Source organism: Thunnus maccoyii, chromosome 8, assembly GCF_910596095.1.
Source record: "Thunnus maccoyii chromosome 8, fThuMac1.1, whole genome shotgun sequence".
Classification (NCBI taxonomy): domain Eukaryota; kingdom Metazoa; phylum Chordata; class Actinopteri; order Scombriformes; family Scombridae; genus Thunnus; species Thunnus maccoyii.
Window position 1 is genome coordinate 3,087,923 of NC_056540.1, and position 16,796 is coordinate 3,104,718.

The 16,796-nt window shown below is 38.5% G+C and overlaps 2 protein-coding genes across 5 annotated transcripts; one reads left to right on the forward strand and one right to left on the reverse strand.

Moving 5' to 3' along the window:
- The first annotated feature begins 460 nt into the window (after positions 1-460).
- Positions 461-5,359, forward strand: hvcn1 (hydrogen voltage-gated channel 1). 3 transcript variants are annotated; one of them, XM_042419675.1, is made up of 6 exons: positions 461-624; positions 2,066-2,287; positions 2,602-2,706; positions 2,792-3,023; positions 4,529-4,641; positions 4,917-5,359. In XM_042419675.1, the coding sequence occupies exons 2-6, from the start codon at positions 2,114-2,116 to the stop codon at positions 4,971-4,973; spliced, it is 681 nt and encodes a 226-aa protein (XP_042275609.1). In that variant the 5' UTR covers positions 461-624; positions 2,066-2,113; the 3' UTR covers positions 4,974-5,359. The 3 variants fall into 3 exon arrangements, with proteins under 3 accessions (XP_042275609.1, XP_042275608.1, XP_042275610.1); XM_042419674.1 differs by lacking the exon at positions 461-624 and adding an exon at positions 713-1,081 and having other exon boundaries at positions 4,917-5,358; XM_042419676.1 differs by lacking the exon at positions 461-624 and adding an exon at positions 1,090-1,331.
- A 15-nt stretch (positions 5,360-5,374) lies between these two features.
- On the reverse strand, positions 5,375-15,082 carry tctn1 (tectonic family member 1). Of its 2 annotated transcripts, none has more exons than XM_042419673.1 (14): positions 14,748-15,082; positions 14,297-14,414; positions 12,920-13,053; positions 12,453-12,604; positions 12,237-12,339; positions 10,108-10,220; positions 9,797-9,817; positions 8,302-8,436; positions 8,032-8,157; positions 7,352-7,437; positions 7,034-7,171; positions 6,785-6,938; positions 6,052-6,183; positions 5,375-5,690 (listed from the first exon to the last, which is right to left on the reverse strand). In XM_042419673.1, the coding sequence occupies exons 1-14, from the start codon at positions 15,031-15,033 to the stop codon at positions 5,544-5,546; spliced, it is 1,845 nt and encodes a 614-aa protein (XP_042275607.1). In that variant the 5' UTR covers positions 15,034-15,082; the 3' UTR covers positions 5,375-5,543. The 2 variants fall into 2 exon arrangements, with proteins under 2 accessions (XP_042275607.1, XP_042275606.1); XM_042419672.1 differs by having other exon boundaries at positions 7,352-7,440; positions 14,748-15,081.
- Between the last annotated feature and the right edge of the window lie 1,714 nt (positions 15,083-16,796).

The window sequence follows — 16,796 nt, forward strand, 5'->3', positions numbered from 1 at the left end:
TAGATAGATAGATAGATAGATAGATAGATAGATAGATAGATTAAAAAAGCCTGTTTGATACTTAGTGTATTTAGGTAACGTAATGTTAGCTGGGGCCAGTAGAGGGCAGTGTGGTCTAAGGAGGGGTACTAATTGCTGTGTCACATAAAACTACACTAAACTGAGTGCATTGATACATTATACACATATAGTATGACAGCCTTACTTTAAAGACATGATTATTACTGTTGTGTTTTATATATGCAGCATAATAGTTAGTAGGTTTCTGGAATGAATTGAATTTAATCTGAGTTCAATAGTCAAAGCTACTTGATGCAGGACAAGAATCCCTCTTTATTTTAATAAAAATATTGGATTTTACATTAAAGCCTTATGGCAAAACTCATACAGAATACATCATACAGAATCTAAAAAAAACACTGTACAGTATAGCAGGACGGTTTTCATGCATGTAAAAACTAATGGTCAACAATCTGAATTCAAGTGTTTACTGTCATGACAAAAAAAGAGAACGTGATAAAGACTGACAGGATGCCACTCCCCCCATCCTCTTGGGGAAAACGCTCATTGGGGCAGGTCCGTTATTTCACAGCAAACTCCGTCGTGAAATAAGCATATTTAAAGGTAAATGCTCTGCTAACATGCACTTGTATTCTGAAATCAATAACAAACACCTTGTTGAAATAGGTCAGTGGCAGCACTTTAATTCGGCTCATATATAATCTGCTAAAAAGCATTTATAAGAAGGTATTTCAATAAAATGTATCAATGCTGCCCGCCGTCTGGTTTTTAATGGATTTGTTGGCGCAATGTTGGGGCCCAGTTTTAATTGTATGTACTTATATGCAGTGTGTGCAAGAAGTGATGAAGACTCTTAAATGTCCGTTCATCATATTCCAGTGTGACATTTCCTCTCCTAAGAGTCAACATTAATCCAGATGAGTAATGTAGTTTGGCAAGAAGGAGAGAACGGGGTTTGGTTTGGAGGCGGAGTTTTCTAGTTGAAGTTAACAGAACTCAGGAGTTTTCCTCAGAGAAGAGCAGTGTGTTAAACTTCTTCAGGGAAAAGTGGAGGAAAAGGGTAAGCCATTAGATCACTAATGTAAAGTAAAGATTTGACTCTAACGTGTTAACGCTGAGGCTCCGGATAATCCCCGGTGATTTAACGTTACCGTTACTGTCAGTAAGAATGCTTGCTTGGCAAAATCAACACAGACGGATGTTTTTATCACGAGTTTGAGCAGCTGTGACCCCTGAACAACTGCTAACAGCTAAAACAGATGAAGACAGTTTATCTACGCAAACTGCTACGTTGATTTCTGCAAAATCTGGTAGGAAAGATTACAAATTATTTGCGAGTTTTCTCACATAAGACAGTTTAATGTGTTCTTCTGTTTTGGTTCAACATCTACAACGATTACACTTCTCAAATCGGCTGCCTGTCACTTTATATTTAACAGTAATAGTATTATGTCTCTTTAGACTCAAAAGCGATTTGCAAAAGTTGAATATGTGCCTTTTGAGATCAAAAATTGATAGGATGGTAAATTGACCGAAAAATGAGTGGAGTTCGGTTTTGTTGTCTGTTTTAGGATATTTTTGCACAAGTCAACAAGGTGGATGGATCATGCTGATATTTTGGTGGATGTTTTTCCGCCACACTGCAAACAATTTTCATGACTTTTTGCCACAGCAAGTAGCTCTTGGCTTATGCTTTTGTCACCAGACTGAGACATATTTTTGCTTTCTCAATAATATGTTGCAAACCTGAAAAAGGAGAAGTGAACTCAGATTGTCTAACATATGGAGAAATCTGTCCAGATGCTGACATGAATTGCACAGCTCAGGGTGGCAAAAAGGGGCAAAAAAAAAAAAGCGTCAGTTTGGCTGTTACTGACCTGCTTTAGTCTTCAAATATTTTTGCTATCATCAATTGGCAGACCTAAACCAAGGTGTTCTTGAAATAACCTTTTCTACATTGCAATTTATAAAGTTATATAAAGAAACTGTTAGGCTTTGAAACAACATTGAATTTAAATGGACACTTCATGTTCTTCCCTCTGAGGTGAGCTGAGGTAGGACGTGGTCCTTTCCTTTCGTGGAGCCTGCTGTCATGGCGAGGTACCTGAAATATTTCACCACTGTGGGTGATGATCAGCCCGTTCAGTTGGATGAAGAAGAGCTGCACCAGGCCAGCGAGGAGCTGGGTCCAGCTACCGGACAGTTTCCAGCAACGTTGACCTTCAGGGAATCTCTGAAAAGGCTCTACAGCTCTGAGCGGTTCCAGGTACGTTCTTTATGCACCTGTTGGTAGAGAACTGTCACAGAACCATTACCCAACTTAATAAAGTGTCAGAAAATAGTGAAAAAGCAAACATCACAACTTCCCACAGGCCAAGGTGATGTCATCAAAGAGCTTGTTTTGTTGCAGTAGTCCAAATCCCAAAGACAGTCAATTAGCCGTCAATCCTCACATCGAGAAGCTGGAACCAATGAATGTTTGGCATTTTTGCTTGTTTCATTGATGAATCTTAAAATAGCTGCTGTAAGAAGGTGTATAAACAGAGGCACCATCTAGTGATTCTCTAACTTTGCTTTCAGGTGGTGGTGGTGATTCTGGTCATCCTGGATGCCTTGTTTGTGCTGGCGGAGCTGCTTATAGATTTGTCAGTTATCGATTTGAAACATGGTCACGTTGTTCCTGAGGTGAGACAAAGATTTATCCACTTACTGCAAGAAACCTCACTTATTATTATCAAGACCTTTTTATATGACATATTGTTCTTCGTAGGTGCTTCACTACCTGAGCCTGGCCGTTCTCACATTCTTCATGGTGGAGCTGGCTGGGAAGCTGTTTGCTTATCGCCTGGAGTTCTTCCAGCACAAGTTCGAGGTGTTTGATGCTGTGATTGTGGTGGTGTCCTTCGTGTTGGACGTGGCCTTCATCTTCCATGAGGACGCTTTTGCTGGGATGAATCTCCTCATCCTGCTGCGACTCTGGAGGGTTGCCAGAATTATCAACGGTAACATTCATTGCTTAAAGGTGTGCACAGGGTGCAGACAGTATAACAGGAACACCTGTGCAACCAGATGCATTTCTAAATATTACCTGTATGAAGTGAATATCCTATTAATATAAAACTATACTTAAAAGTGTTCCTGGTACTTTGTCCACTAGTTGGTCACCTGTTGTGTCAAACTGGTCTATTATATGTCACAAGCTTTAGACCAAAAGCAAGGCAAGTCTGTGGAGCATTCAGGAGAATGATTAACAAGTTTCAAATCAAGTATACAGTCATTAATAGTCCTGGTATTTCTCTAAGTAGACAGATACTGTGACTAATTCATATTTACAATCACACTAGAGGTGTGGCTCTAAGGGGTGGTAATGTCAGACAGTCGGTCCACCACTTTGCTCCACATTGAAATATCTTAAAATTCCCCTCAGTCCTTCAGTTGGACGATTTCTCTGTGCAGAATGATGTGTGTGCAGAGTTTGTTTCAACATTTGTACGTATGAGCATGATTTGTGGCATCACAACCAGTTTGGAGGCAACTGCTACAAGTGTGATGTAGAAACTTGAAGCTTCCTGTGCATAAACACTGAGAATGGACTTTACAGTGAAGTAGCAGACATCTTTTGTCCAACAACTCAACTTTTGAAAGGAAAAATATTTGCATATTCATATTCTGTTTTCTTTTTTTTTTGGTAATTTTATGTAATTCATGTTGGGTATTTAAATTGGTGCAGAATATTAACAAGTAGAGACCATAGAAAGATTAGAAACTATAGACCTGCAGGCACTGACGCAAATGATCAGTCAGAGAGCTCATTTCAGCAGGGTTTTCTAATGATATACCATGTCTTTACTTTATTTGATGTTTGTTTAAAGATACCCTCCACACATATTTTAAGATTTATGTACTCTACTATATAATATAATTATATATAATTTGTGTCTAACATAGTTTTTCCACAAAAAAGTTAAATTATCTTGTTAAAATCCTTAAAATAAATTTCCTTCTTCCTTGTTAAAAATCCCAAAGTCTATAAATATGCAAATATATTTAATCTCAAAAGTTTAACTGCTGGACAAAAGTTGTCTCCTACTTCACTGTAAAGTCCATTTACAGCGTTTGTGCACTGGAGGCTTTAAGTTTCCACATCACACTTGTGTAAGTTGAATACTGATTGGCTTCTAAACTATTTGTGATGCCACAAATCCTGCTCGTAGGCCTGCCTCTTAAAACTGAATTTTCAATGAACTCAAGTCCACTTTCAACTCAAGTCCACTTTCAGCAGATGAATGTGAAAAAAACTCACACATACATCATTCTGCACTGTGATGCTCAAACATCCAACTGAAGGAACAAGAAGAAAAGCATGTTTTTGAGTGGAGGGGTACTTTTAGACATCCCCTGAGTTTACAAGAAAAAGGTACATCTCAGAGAGAAAAGAAAAGAGCGAAGTCAGTATAATAATTGTAACATCTAGATCTATGGTTGACCATGTCTGAATGTGTTGCAGGGATCCTGGTGTCGGTGAAGACCCGTGCACATCAGCAGATCCACAAGCTGAAGCAGAGCTACGACCACCTTGTCCAAAGAGTCACAGAGCTGCAGGAGCGCAATGATAAACTGGTACTTCCTTACATCTTCTTATGGAATTAGACAAAGGTCAAAGGTCCAGATTTACTGAGATGGTGTAGTGAGGAACGTTTTTGCTCCAGATATGTGGGCAGAGATTGAGATATTGAGGAATTATGACAACGTTGTAATCAAAGTAATTGTTGAGATCTTGGAATGCCGCGACGTTGCTAAAGATAACCTGCCTGTGTAGTGTGTAAATCTTAAAATGTGCACCATGACTCAAGTCCAACAACAAATCGACTCTTCTCTGTCTGCATCTGTTCTAGGAACAAGAGAACCAGAAACTTCAAGCCCTCCTCAAGAAGCACGGCATAGACTTCTGAATCAACAAGCTAACTATTGTGGAGCTACTGTTCAATATGATTTATATCATGTACCTTTCTGTACCATTCGTTTTAAATTTCAGACTGTACATTCCATGATAATCCTGTATTGTAGACCTTATTTGAAGGTTCCTTCTACTTGTTTGCATAACCCCAGGTATACTTACTGCAGAGAAATGATCTTTTTTTATATTTGTTATGTAGCAGTCGATCCATATCCAGGTTTGCCGTTATTGTAGTGATGGAAACGTTACTGGGCAGAACTGCATAGAGCTATAAGGTCATGGCCTTTATTTGCTTGTAAATAACTGAAACCTTCTTGACTGATAATGTGTACATAAAACTAAATTGACATCTTGCTGAGTGACTGTATGTTGTGTAAAAAATGAGATTTTAATAAATGAAGTGATTTCATTTATTAAAAAAAACATTTGTTAAATAAAACTTATTTACATTATTCACATTATTCACACAGTATTCCATAGATTAATCACATAGTCTGTGATCTGTATGGTAAATGTCAGCCTACACAGGTGAGTGGAACCTGTCAGGACTGTTATGTAGTGTGCATCACACAAAAGGGAAGAAGAAGTCAAACGGAAGTTTGGCGTTGATGGTGGGTGCAGCTCTGAAACCAGGAAGAGCAGCAGCAGACACCGGTACGAAGGCCACGGAGCTCCTGATTGACAGAAGGCTGCTGCCTCCAGTCAGCAGGGCCTGTGGCAGAACAGACAGTCAGACACGGTACAGATGGTTAGACCACTTCTAGATGTCGGTCTTGAGCTCTGAGTTACAATATAAAGAAACCTGCATGTCTTTTGTTTGTTCCTAAAGGCCTCAGTATGCTTCAAACAAAGTGCTTATCCCATTCTCGAACACCCTTTCCAACAGTGCAATTGTTTTGTTTCACTGCTCTCATCAGCCTGGTTTCCAGCAGCAGCAGGCAGCTGTTTCCAGTGAAAAAGCTCTGATGAAGACATTGTGCACTTCCTGCTCAGCGCCAAACAGCAGCAGTTTGTTTGAAGCATACTGAGGCCTTTAACCTCCAGAGTCCTGCCACAGTAACTGTTCGTCTTACCAGACTGGTGGTGTTGGTTTGGATTACTTCTTTGATGCTCACAACCTGAGCTTGGGGATTCACCAAGGATCCATATTTGGTCCATTCAATTTCTAAATGCAGCGACAATGGGATGTTGCAACTCTGTCCTTCCTGTAAATCACAAACATACTGTTGTATTGTGGCCTCACAGTGTGGTGCATGTATTATATATTTGCTTGCTTGTTATCGACTGTAGTAACACATATGAGTTGATATTAATATCAAGTCTAAATAAGTAGGATGCAATATATTTGAAACTTCTAAGCCTGTCAGGTTTCAATACCATCAAATGGCTTGTGACACCTGTATTCTAAGCCAATGTTTTGTGACAAATGTTTTTACGAGATTTTCAATATTATTATGAACAAAAATTCCATAAACTACGTAACTTTTCTGTCAACGTTCAGCAGCATCTTAACTGATTCACTATCTAAGATATCTAAATATCCAGCATCTCACACTGGACCTGTATTTATATAACTGCTAAAAGTAACATTTTGGACTCAAGTCAAACTTATGTCACATGACTTGCAGGCAAGACTGACTGTATGGACTCCAATTTTCACTGAAAAGTTTGAGATGTTATTGTAGTTTGGACTTGAAATAGGTGTAGGGCTTACTTGCTTATTTGACTTGGCTTGAACTTCTGCAATCAGATTCAGGATTTGACTTGAGACCTCTCTATCTTGGTTGGTATTTTATCAGTGCTTACCCCTGGATTAAAGCTGTTCTTGATGGGCACCCAGTCAAATGGATTGTCTAATGCAGAGTTTCCAAATGCAGCCACGTACTGGGGATAGTTTGGTCCTCGCAGAACATCCAGAAGCACCTGGGAAACCAGGGAGCAGTTGGCAGCATCCTCCAGTCTGCAAGGACAAGACAAGTCACCATCACATATTTCTTAAGGACACAGAGTACCAGTAACCTGGAACGTGATGTGTTGAGTGTGAGGATGTCGTGCCTTAATGTGCAGCCAGACACAGAGTCCAGACCAAACAGGACAGGGGAGCGCTGATGTGGACCCTGCAGACAGTCCTGGTCCTCAGCACTGTGGAGAAGAGAAAGCGTGCCTCTAGGGTCAACGCTTCTCACGATCCCAGTGAAGACGTTAAGGACAAATGCTGGGACATGTAGCACATCAGACCATCATTAAACACTGTTTAAGTACCCTTCACTCCCCTGCTACTGCTGCCTAATTAATATCTTACTATTCATATTGGTTCACACTGTTTATGAATCAGGGTGAGAGAATTCCATCTTACAGACAGGTAAAGGATATTCTGCTATTCTTTGTCCCGACACAAGAGGCAGACCCACCACATAACCTGGATTTCCACTGTGGTGGACAGCCACCTCCTCACCATCCTGCTATACAACAGACACAAGATATAGTACATAACTTTCATTAAGTCTTAAGAATCAAACATTTCCTGTATATCATTTTTCATTCGACCACAGCTTTACTTTTACATTTACAGCACTTCTATCTTACTCAAAGTGTGGAGGGATTTTTTTCAACACTCACACTGAACAAAGAGTGAGAGGTTAACAAACTTAAACTGAAGCTAATGGTCTTTGCTGCTCTATTAAGAATCTCCATTGTCCAGACATGGGATATACTGTATTGAGCACATTATGAAGGTTTTTACAGAACTGCACTCTGGCATGAAGAAAGCACTTAACTCAAGGTACTAACTTACTAGCTTTTTCTGAAGCTTTCAACCATATCTCACAGTCTTGATTCGACAGCAACTGACAACTGAGAAAACCTCTATCCGTCTGTCTGTCTGTCTGTCTATCAGCTGAGGACTGTGAGATGCAGTTGAAAGCACCAGAAAAAGGCCAAGAATTAACTTTCTACATGGTTGTATATGTATATGTAAAAGAAAAATATAAATTTAGAAAAAAGTAATTCTTTTTTCCATTATACATAAAAAATAGCCTGTTGAGTGACACTACCTGGACAAATGTAATATGAAACTCCTGTTCGAGGGGCAGTGTTGTTTCCCGGACAAATCCGAGCACCAGAGACGCCATCACACTCACTATCTGACCAGCTGGGCTGAACTTCATCACATACACAACCTGAGAGGACAGAATGTTTGATTGGTCCAACAATGACTTCTTTTATTTGCAAAACTTGTCATTACGTGTTGTTGTGATAACATGTCCACAATCTAAGCTATACTTTTAGTGTAGTATCGTTCAAATAGTCATGTGTGGGCTCACCTTCAGCACCACATTAGCACACATGGTTGGATTAAGGAGATCAGGGTTGAAGTTTTCTCCTCCGCTGATATTCAGCTCAGTCTGAGTCCCGTCTAGAGACTGCAGGACGACTGAAGCCACCTGCACAGGAACAACCTGCAGCAACACCACCACACCACATATAATCCACCACAGTGCTCATTATGCCTGTTTTTATTATTGGCATCATTGTTATGGATATGATGTTATTATAGAGAGAAATAAAGCACATATTCATTGAAAGGTTTGCACAGGTTTACAACAATAACATATGTGACATAAATAAAAGCAGACAAAGCAGAGCATTTCATCTCTCCACTATGCTGTGAAGAATAGTAAGTGAGAGTGATGTTAAGTGTGATGTGTTGTCAGTGTCAGTGTGACAATAAGTGATAACTTCCTCCTTCTTGGGAACTGAGCATAAAGTTGAGAGAAAAGTCATTTTCCTGTCTTTGCATTGCTACAGTTAACCTCAAAGTGTCTGTGCTAACTTGTTTCACTATGTGGTAAGTTGAAAGACGATGTGTTTTTGGGGTCTGACTATTCTTCTTGCAAACGCAACAGTATCTTGCTAAATTTCCTGGTTAGGTGGAGACTGTGATAAAGTTTTTTGTAGAGTGAGGGTCTCTGGCACAACTTCACCTACTTCCAAGGTGCACGGAGAAGGAAAAGAAGTCTAGAAGTCGCGTCGGTCAACTAATAAAGTTGTTCCTCATACTACAAGTGTTGCTGGAGTTCTCATCTTTCAATAAAGTTCTTTGACAGAGACTTTTATGCAGCTACCTGATTGTTCAATAGTATTTAATTGCACTTTCATATTCTAAAACTTCCTCCTAGCAGAGTTTCAACACATCAACACTGAGCTGGATGACATTATGGGATTTGGAGGCTCTATTCTGCATCAAAACTTAATCTAGGGAAGTACGTTTTAATATGAAAAACTTTAACTGGTTATATATTGTATATACAGCTGACATTTGCACTAAAAGAAATATATTATTTTGCACTACATGTACTTTATGAAGTTTGTCATGAATTTGTGCCATTTAACTTCTGATTCTATGAATTTATCATTTTGGTGGGCATGTGATCACTTCTTCAGTGTACATATATAGTAATTGTTGTTTTAAGACAAGGCAGAGGACTGTAGAGCTACAAGAAATTATTATTTTCATTAAGGATTCATCTGACGATTATTATTTCAATTAACTGATCAATCATTTGACAGAAAATAGTCAAATAAATGGCCAACACATTTCATCCACAAGATATTGGCTTTTCAATCAATCTTGAATCTGGTATTTTTGGGATTTTTGTTTGAAACACAACTTAAATTACTTGATTATCAAAATTGTTGTCAGTAAACGTTCTGTTGATGAATGAGTGTGAATGAATGAATGAATGAATGAAAGAATTAATTAATTAATTAACTGACTCAACATTTCAGAGTTAATACACAAAAAGTAGGCATACTTACTGCAGCATCTTTATTCTTCCCCTGTAGAATGGAAGAGATAGTAGTAATTTAACATATTTAAATTTACATCAACTGATCCTCTCTTTGTAAAGTCCAGATTCAGAAAGGATGGTTGAGGAAAAGTGAACTCACCAAAAAGTAAATGACAACACTTAAAAGAGTGCTCAAGCTGTTTAGTATTGCACTTGCATAAAGTTAGTGAACTCATAAAACTCATACTGTATGTACCTTAAACATCCCTCAATGATAATGTTTGAGAGTGGACTTTTATTTGGATGCACAATGTGAGGCAGAGGAAAGGTGAGACTCACAGCAAAGAGCTGGATGTTAGTGTAGGTGTCCATGCTGAGGGCCGGCAGAGTGCTGCAGTCCTGCTCCAGGACCACACGTCGGGAACACCGGCTGCTCTGCTCCTTCAGGAATGCTGGGGACACGAGCAGGAGAAACACCACTCATAACAAAGAAATATACTCATTTAGCATGTTTGAGATAAGAAATTACATGGAAATAAGATGACAGAAAAAGCTTTTTTTACAAAATTGTCTATGTCTATTCCCTTAACTTGTCATGCTTCAGTCTTAAAATCAATTTAAAAACAGCACTCTTAACAAGCTGTAGATATGAGAGAGATGCTTAACTGATGCAGAGTAAAAAAATGTTAGAATTATAAATAATCTTAATGTGATTAAATGAAGTCATGAAGGGTTATGTTTCTGAAGAAGCATGCTGTATACAGTTGTGCTCATAAGTCTACATACCCTGGCAGAATCTGTAAGATATGTACCATTCATGGTGTCTATAGTTGTGACCATAAAGTTCAATTTTGGTCTGTTCACTCCAAATAACTTTGTTCCAGAAGTTTTGAGGCTTGTGTTGTTGCTGTTTGGCACATTGTTAGCAGGCTGTTTTGTGGTGTTGGCACAATAACGGCTTTTTTCTGGCAACTTGACCGTGCAGCCCATTTTTGTTCAAGTACCTCCTTATTGTTCAGCTTGAAACAGCCACATGCAACTTTCAGCTGAAGTTACATGTGGGTTTTTCTTTGCAACCTGAACTATTTTTCTGGCAATTGTGGCTGAAATCTTTGTTGTTCTACCTGACTGTGGCTTGGTATCGACAGAACTCTTCATTTTCCACTTCTTTATCAGAGTTTGAACACTACTGATTGGCATTTTCAAATTTTTGGATATCTTTTTATAACCTTTTACTGGTTTATAAAGTTCAGCTCCCTTTTCTTGCAGGTCCTTTGACAGTTCTTTTGCTTTCCTCATGGCTCAGTATCCAGTACAGTCAGAGCAGCCCTAGATGAAATGTGCAGGGTCTCTCAAGAGCTGAGAAACACATTGACTATTTATACACAGACATTAATTACAATCAAACAAGTCACAGGTGTGGAAACTTACCCTTCATATCCATTTAAACCTGTGTGTGTCAACGTGTGTGTATATTATCAGGTCAAACATTCAAGGGTATGTAAACTTTTGATCAGGACCATTTTGGTGATTTCAGTTATAATTATGATGTAAAAAGGGAAAATACAATTATGTGAAAATAAATGGCTTCACCTGACTACTATCATTAAATAAAACAAAAGTTTTCAGCATGATCAGTCATATTTTCCAAAATATGGCCGATATTTCACAAATTCTACCAGGGTATGTAAACTTATGAGCACAACTGTACCTCTGATGCTACAGAGGGTAAACCAGCCTTGACTGTGTTTCACTTTTATTGTGTTGCACCTTGGACCATGTGTCATATGACAGCCATCATGTCACATGTTCCTGAGTAACCTCTGCAGCTATTATCATAAACATACCACTCTTAACTGACTGGCTGAGAGTTCTAACACTGTTGAAGTGTTGTCATAGTGTTTTAGATTTACTGCTGTGCTTCTGTAATTAGGCAACTTTTTATTATAGTAATTCATTAGAGTTACTAAACAGAAGGTCAACTTCTGTTTACATGAAGCATTTGGACTCTTCTTGTGATTACTTGTGATACATTGGAGATGTGGGTAGTGGTTCAGAGGTCCAGTCAGGCTAAGTTAGCGTAGCTTTTAAAATCATTTGTGATCTCACTGCAGTATATGCTTCAAGTTAAGGCATTAAAGGAACAATACATGACTTTTGAATAACACATTCTTTCTCCGTTTTCAAATGAAAAGTTACATTTGTAAGCAATAAAAAACTGTTGCTTAATTCAATACACTCAGGGGTATCACTGCTACAGCCTCACTTGTTGTGGTGTGACCGCTAGCTTATGGTGACTAATGTTAGCAAACTTTAGATACTGTTGTGTAACTAACATTACAGAATCAGTTTGCTGACTTTATGATTCTTTTCTAGTTGTAATACTGTTTTAGCATTTACCATTGACTCATAATTTGTGTCAGTTTCACAATTCAGCATAGTTTCACATTAATGTGAGCAGTAGCTACCTGCAGGACTGGTGTCCATACAGTCAGCAGTAACACCGGGAGCTGGCAGCCAGAAGATCCCTCTCTGTCCACTCTGTCCTGCTGTCACCATCACGTCTCCATACTGAAACCACACAGCATCAACAGAGGATGAACATATACTAATCTGATGAAAAGTAGGTCACTACAAATAACCAGTTTGAGAGAAACAGACAGAGATTATTAACAGAGACTTGCCTGGTATCCAGATGAGGCCTGGAGCTCTGCAGTAGACACCTGACCACTGATTACCTCTGAGCCGAAAGTAAAGCTGGTAAATTGTTTAAAGAGCGAGTCAAAGTTTCCGTCAGTTGGAAGAGCAGGCGAGGGATGAGATAATCCATCAACACCTAGACAGAGCAAATTGTTAGCAACTGAGACACACTTGGAGATGGAGAAATAGGTATCATAATGTAGCTCCATAGGGCTTGTCTTCCGTATCAGCCTAAAATTCAGCATTACAATGAACTTAAATATATACTAATTGAGCAACTGGTGTAAGTAGAGCTGCAATGATTAGTCCGTCAACAGAAAATTAATCATTAGCTATTTCGATAATCAAATAATCGTTTTAGTCATTTTTGAAGCAAGAATGCCAAACATTTGCTGGTTGCAGCTTCTCGAATGTGAGGATGTAATCCAAATAAATACTCTTGATGACTTACGGTTCTGTGAATGAATGCAGAAGATGTCATAATTTGACTCCTTCTGGACAGACGACTGTAGCTCTGAGTATCCATCTATTGTACTCCTTAAAGAGTAGGACGCCACATCACGGCTGCACAGCTGCTTGTTGCCGCTGGAAACACACAAGCAGTTCTTGTTGAAGATCTCCTCCAGTCATGTTTTGCGACATATAAAAATGATCTGCTTTGAATAATATTTATGTCTGACATGTTTTTTTGTTTGTTTTTTACAAAAATAACTGAGATTTAAGGTGAGCACAGAGAAACTTTCCTCCTTCAGCAGATGAATAAAACAATCTCTGTACATACATCATTCTGCACAGAGAACAACATCCAACTGAAGGAAGAAGAAAAACACATTTCTGAGTGGAGGAGGACTTTAAACAAAATAATAAACACATGGGATGAACCTTTACATACTGCAGGTATTTCTTATCTCCATTTACAAACCTGTATGAAACATTAAATTGAATGCTCATATTTGCACTGATACACAATGGAAACAGAAGGTCATCAACATAGTAGTTTAGTGATGTGCATGTTAATCATAGAGTTGTATTGTTTAAACATCACTTAATTGGGGACTTTAAAAGTGAACTCTAGATTTATATGAATTGACTGTAAATTCCCAACAGCAGAGAGAACCAGACCTTTCTGTCAAACAGGCCTGCATGTATCTGTTCCTCCATTCTGCCTTTCAGACTGCTGCTAAACTACTAGCAACTCAATATTTTCTACACAGATTTCACATTAAAAGCCTTGCACAAACTCAAATGGCATCATCCCTACCTCTACTGGAAGGCTTTTAATTTGAAATGTCAGCAATGTCTGGACGTATTTTATTCACCTTTAGTGACGGTGACTTAACCATGTTTGGAAAAACAGCAGGCTAAAAGGGAATAGAGCTTTAAACTTTAACTTTCAGTATGACATGACTCTGTTATTGGAAATGTACAGTATGCTGAATTACCCAAGTGAGCTTTTTAAGTAAAAGTGAATCCACCCCTCCTCATTATTGTTTTTTCCAGGGCTTCATTAAAAACCAGCCTTTATTTGTTTGTGCTCAGCCATTATTTGAATCGGCAGCTTTTATTTGAGTGTTTGCAGTAAAATTCAGTGTTTTCTTACTGTACAAACGCTTTCAGGCTCCACGATACTTATGAATCATTGGGACAGATGTTTATTAAAGACGCTGTAGTCTATGATCTCACTTCTTCACACTTTTATTACTTCTTCACTACTACTCAAGGATTAGCTGTATCTCTGCTGCTGAACTGCAGTGACTGGAAGCAGCTTAGCTAAATAATCTAGTGTTCAGCATTATTCTGCTCCTTCTGAATCAGCTGGCAGACTTACCTTACAGTGCCCACTGAGCAGCTGGTGAACAGAGCCACCTCCTCACTACACTCTCTGTCACAGCAGCAGTTGATGTCACACACATCCTTGTGCTCGTCACAGGGACACAACCTGGCAACTGACACACACACACAGACACAGATGTATTTATATTATGTGTAGGCTAAATAGCATATATTAGATGTACAGATTGTGCATGTGTGTGCTCTCTTTTTCTATGAAATATTTTATGATGCAATGCAAAAAGAAAAAGGGTATTATATTTGCTTAACTGGCAACAGATGGACACACGTTTGTGGGACTATATAGCCTATGTCTGGCCCCCACAGTAGCTAACTTGCATTTTGACCGGTGAAGAGCCGAAGAGGAAGAGCAGACGTTCTATACGCCTCAGTTTCTATAATAAAGTTATAGAGTTTGAACCAAAGACGTAGCTACAAGTGGAACTTACCGTTCGTGACGGGGGTGAGCAGGTGGCCGGAGGCAGGCAGCGGTTCGGCGGGGACGGTCGGCCAGAGCGGATACTCGGTGCTGCTGTAGCCTGGTGTTGGGGTCGTAGAGTCAGGCTGTGCTGTTGTAGAACTATCCGTTACGTCGTATGTGAAGGTCTGGTCAGGAAACATAGTCGTATTCAAAGTGTAGTTTGTTGTATTTTCGTCGGCAGTGACGGCAGTAAACAAGAGAAATAAACAGAACAGGTTTAAAGCAGACCAAACTACAACAGTTGAGGCCGACATTTCTGTTTAATGGCGTTGCTATGGTTCCTCTTCTTCTTCGTCTATTCTCATGGCGGGTTACTGCCTCTAATGGAGATTTACCGCCACCTGCTGTTTATGTACAGAATTACTTAAATTCTCTCTCATGAAGCACAGCAGACGAAATGTCAGTGTGTGTTTATATATTAATTTGTTATTTTTGTTTAGTTGTGAGAACAAACAAGAATTACATTTTAAAGTGTCAGTTACCCCCAAATAACAAAAAACTTTTCTCTCTCAAAACTGGCATTAAATGCAGATATCCGGTTTTGTGTGTGAAGGTTTTGACACATCAACCTGCTTAACTTTTGCCACCACCCAAATATAATAGAATAAATTATTTTTTAAAATTATTATTATTATAGTGGCTACATGCTGAAAACAAGACCACTGTAGATCGACCGCACATTGGACAGCACATCGGACCGCACATCGGTCTGCCTCAGGGTCAAATAATCAAAGATTTTTATACAAATTGTAAATAACATATAACCAATACCAGATAAACCCACTCCCGAAAAAAATAGTTAGTAGTAAATTAATTAGTAAATTAAAAAGATATAATAAGATGAAATTTAAAAAAAAACACTCAAAAAAGCAAAGAAAACAAGGGGAAAACAAAATAAAATAGAGTACAGGAAACCATTCATTTCATTAAAAAGATGAAAATTCCATATCATCACTGAGGTCACAGTGGCATTCAGCTTATCTGAAAGGTTTCCCTTCCCTGCCATATCTTCTCAACCTGTCACCAACCCTTACAGGGGTAAAGATTGCTTAAATGACTTTAAGCAGTATGGGCTTTTGGGCTGTCTGGGGTTCACTTGGGGTTAACTGAATGGAGGGCTCAGTGAAAAAAAAAATCTGTAAAACTCTTGCCTTTCCAAAATGTCAGGATAACAATTAGACACTATTTATTTCCTTTACAGAAATTAGTTCTAATGAAGTTAGAAAAAACGTATTTTTAAATCTAATTTCCTGAATAACATAATAGTGTCCTGACAGATGTGTTAACAACCCTGGTATTCACTGAATTTATTACCTGGAATCATTTGATTTAATGTCCTGAAGTTAATGTACATTTACTGAATTACTAATAATACCAATAATTAATAATATATCGTCATACGATATTTACTGTTCTTTTTGAGGAAGAATGAGGTCATGGCCTCAGTATCCGGGGTTATGTGAGAGTTGTAGAAATAAATACATTACTGTGTGTCAAACTCAAATTTGTCAGAAATTAGGTGTTGAAATATTTTCAGTGACTACATTAACTTAATATTTTAAATGTAGGCTCCTGCTCAACTCTGTGGTATGTGTGTTTGATAAACAAAATAAATTAACATTGTTTATTTCACCATCAATCTTTTGTTTAAAGGTGCCTGCTTACCCTTCTATGTCTTTAGCTTTTAGCACTTGAAATACTTTAACAGGAAAGATACTGGTTAGCCCTGTTTTAACCAGCCTTGACAAAAACAGTAATTTTCCATAAAAGCCACACGCTGGACTTATAACATCAGTATTCCTAAAATCCTTTCTATGATAATTGAAGGAACATGTAATACTTTCGAGGAGTGTTGAAGTTTGTAAATGCTTTCTTGCAGTGAATTTCTTCAGTTCTTCTTTTCTACATTCTAAACCAGAGTATCAGACCCAGCACCTTCACTGTGATGTTCCTGTTAGTTCCTCACACTGAGTCAGTCTGAGATCTTAAACTGAGATTGCTCACTGTCATTTTTTGG

Coding starts and splice junctions, on each gene's coding strand:
- hvcn1 (XM_042419675.1), top strand. CDS start 2,114: ATGGCGAGGTACCTGAAATATTTCACCACTGTGGGTGATGATCAGCCC. Junction 2,288..2,601: donor ACAGCTCTGAGCGGTTCCAG/GTACGTTCTTTA, acceptor CTTTGCTTTCAG/GTGGTGGTGGTGATTCTGGT. Junction 4,642..4,916: donor AGGAGCGCAATGATAAACTG/GTACTTCCTTAC, acceptor CATCTGTTCTAG/GAACAAGAGAACCAGAAACT.
- tctn1 (XM_042419672.1), bottom strand. CDS start 15,033: ATGTCGGCCTCAACTGTTGTAGTTTGGTCTGCTTTAAACCTGTTCTGT. Junction 8,437..9,796: donor GGAAGAATAAAGATGCTGCA/GTAAGTATGCCT, acceptor GTGTTGCTGCAG/GTTGTTCCTGTGCAGGTGGC. Junction 5,691..6,051: donor AAACCAACACCACCAGTCTG/GTAAGACGAACA, acceptor GTTCTGCCACAG/GCCCTGCTGACTGGAGGCAG.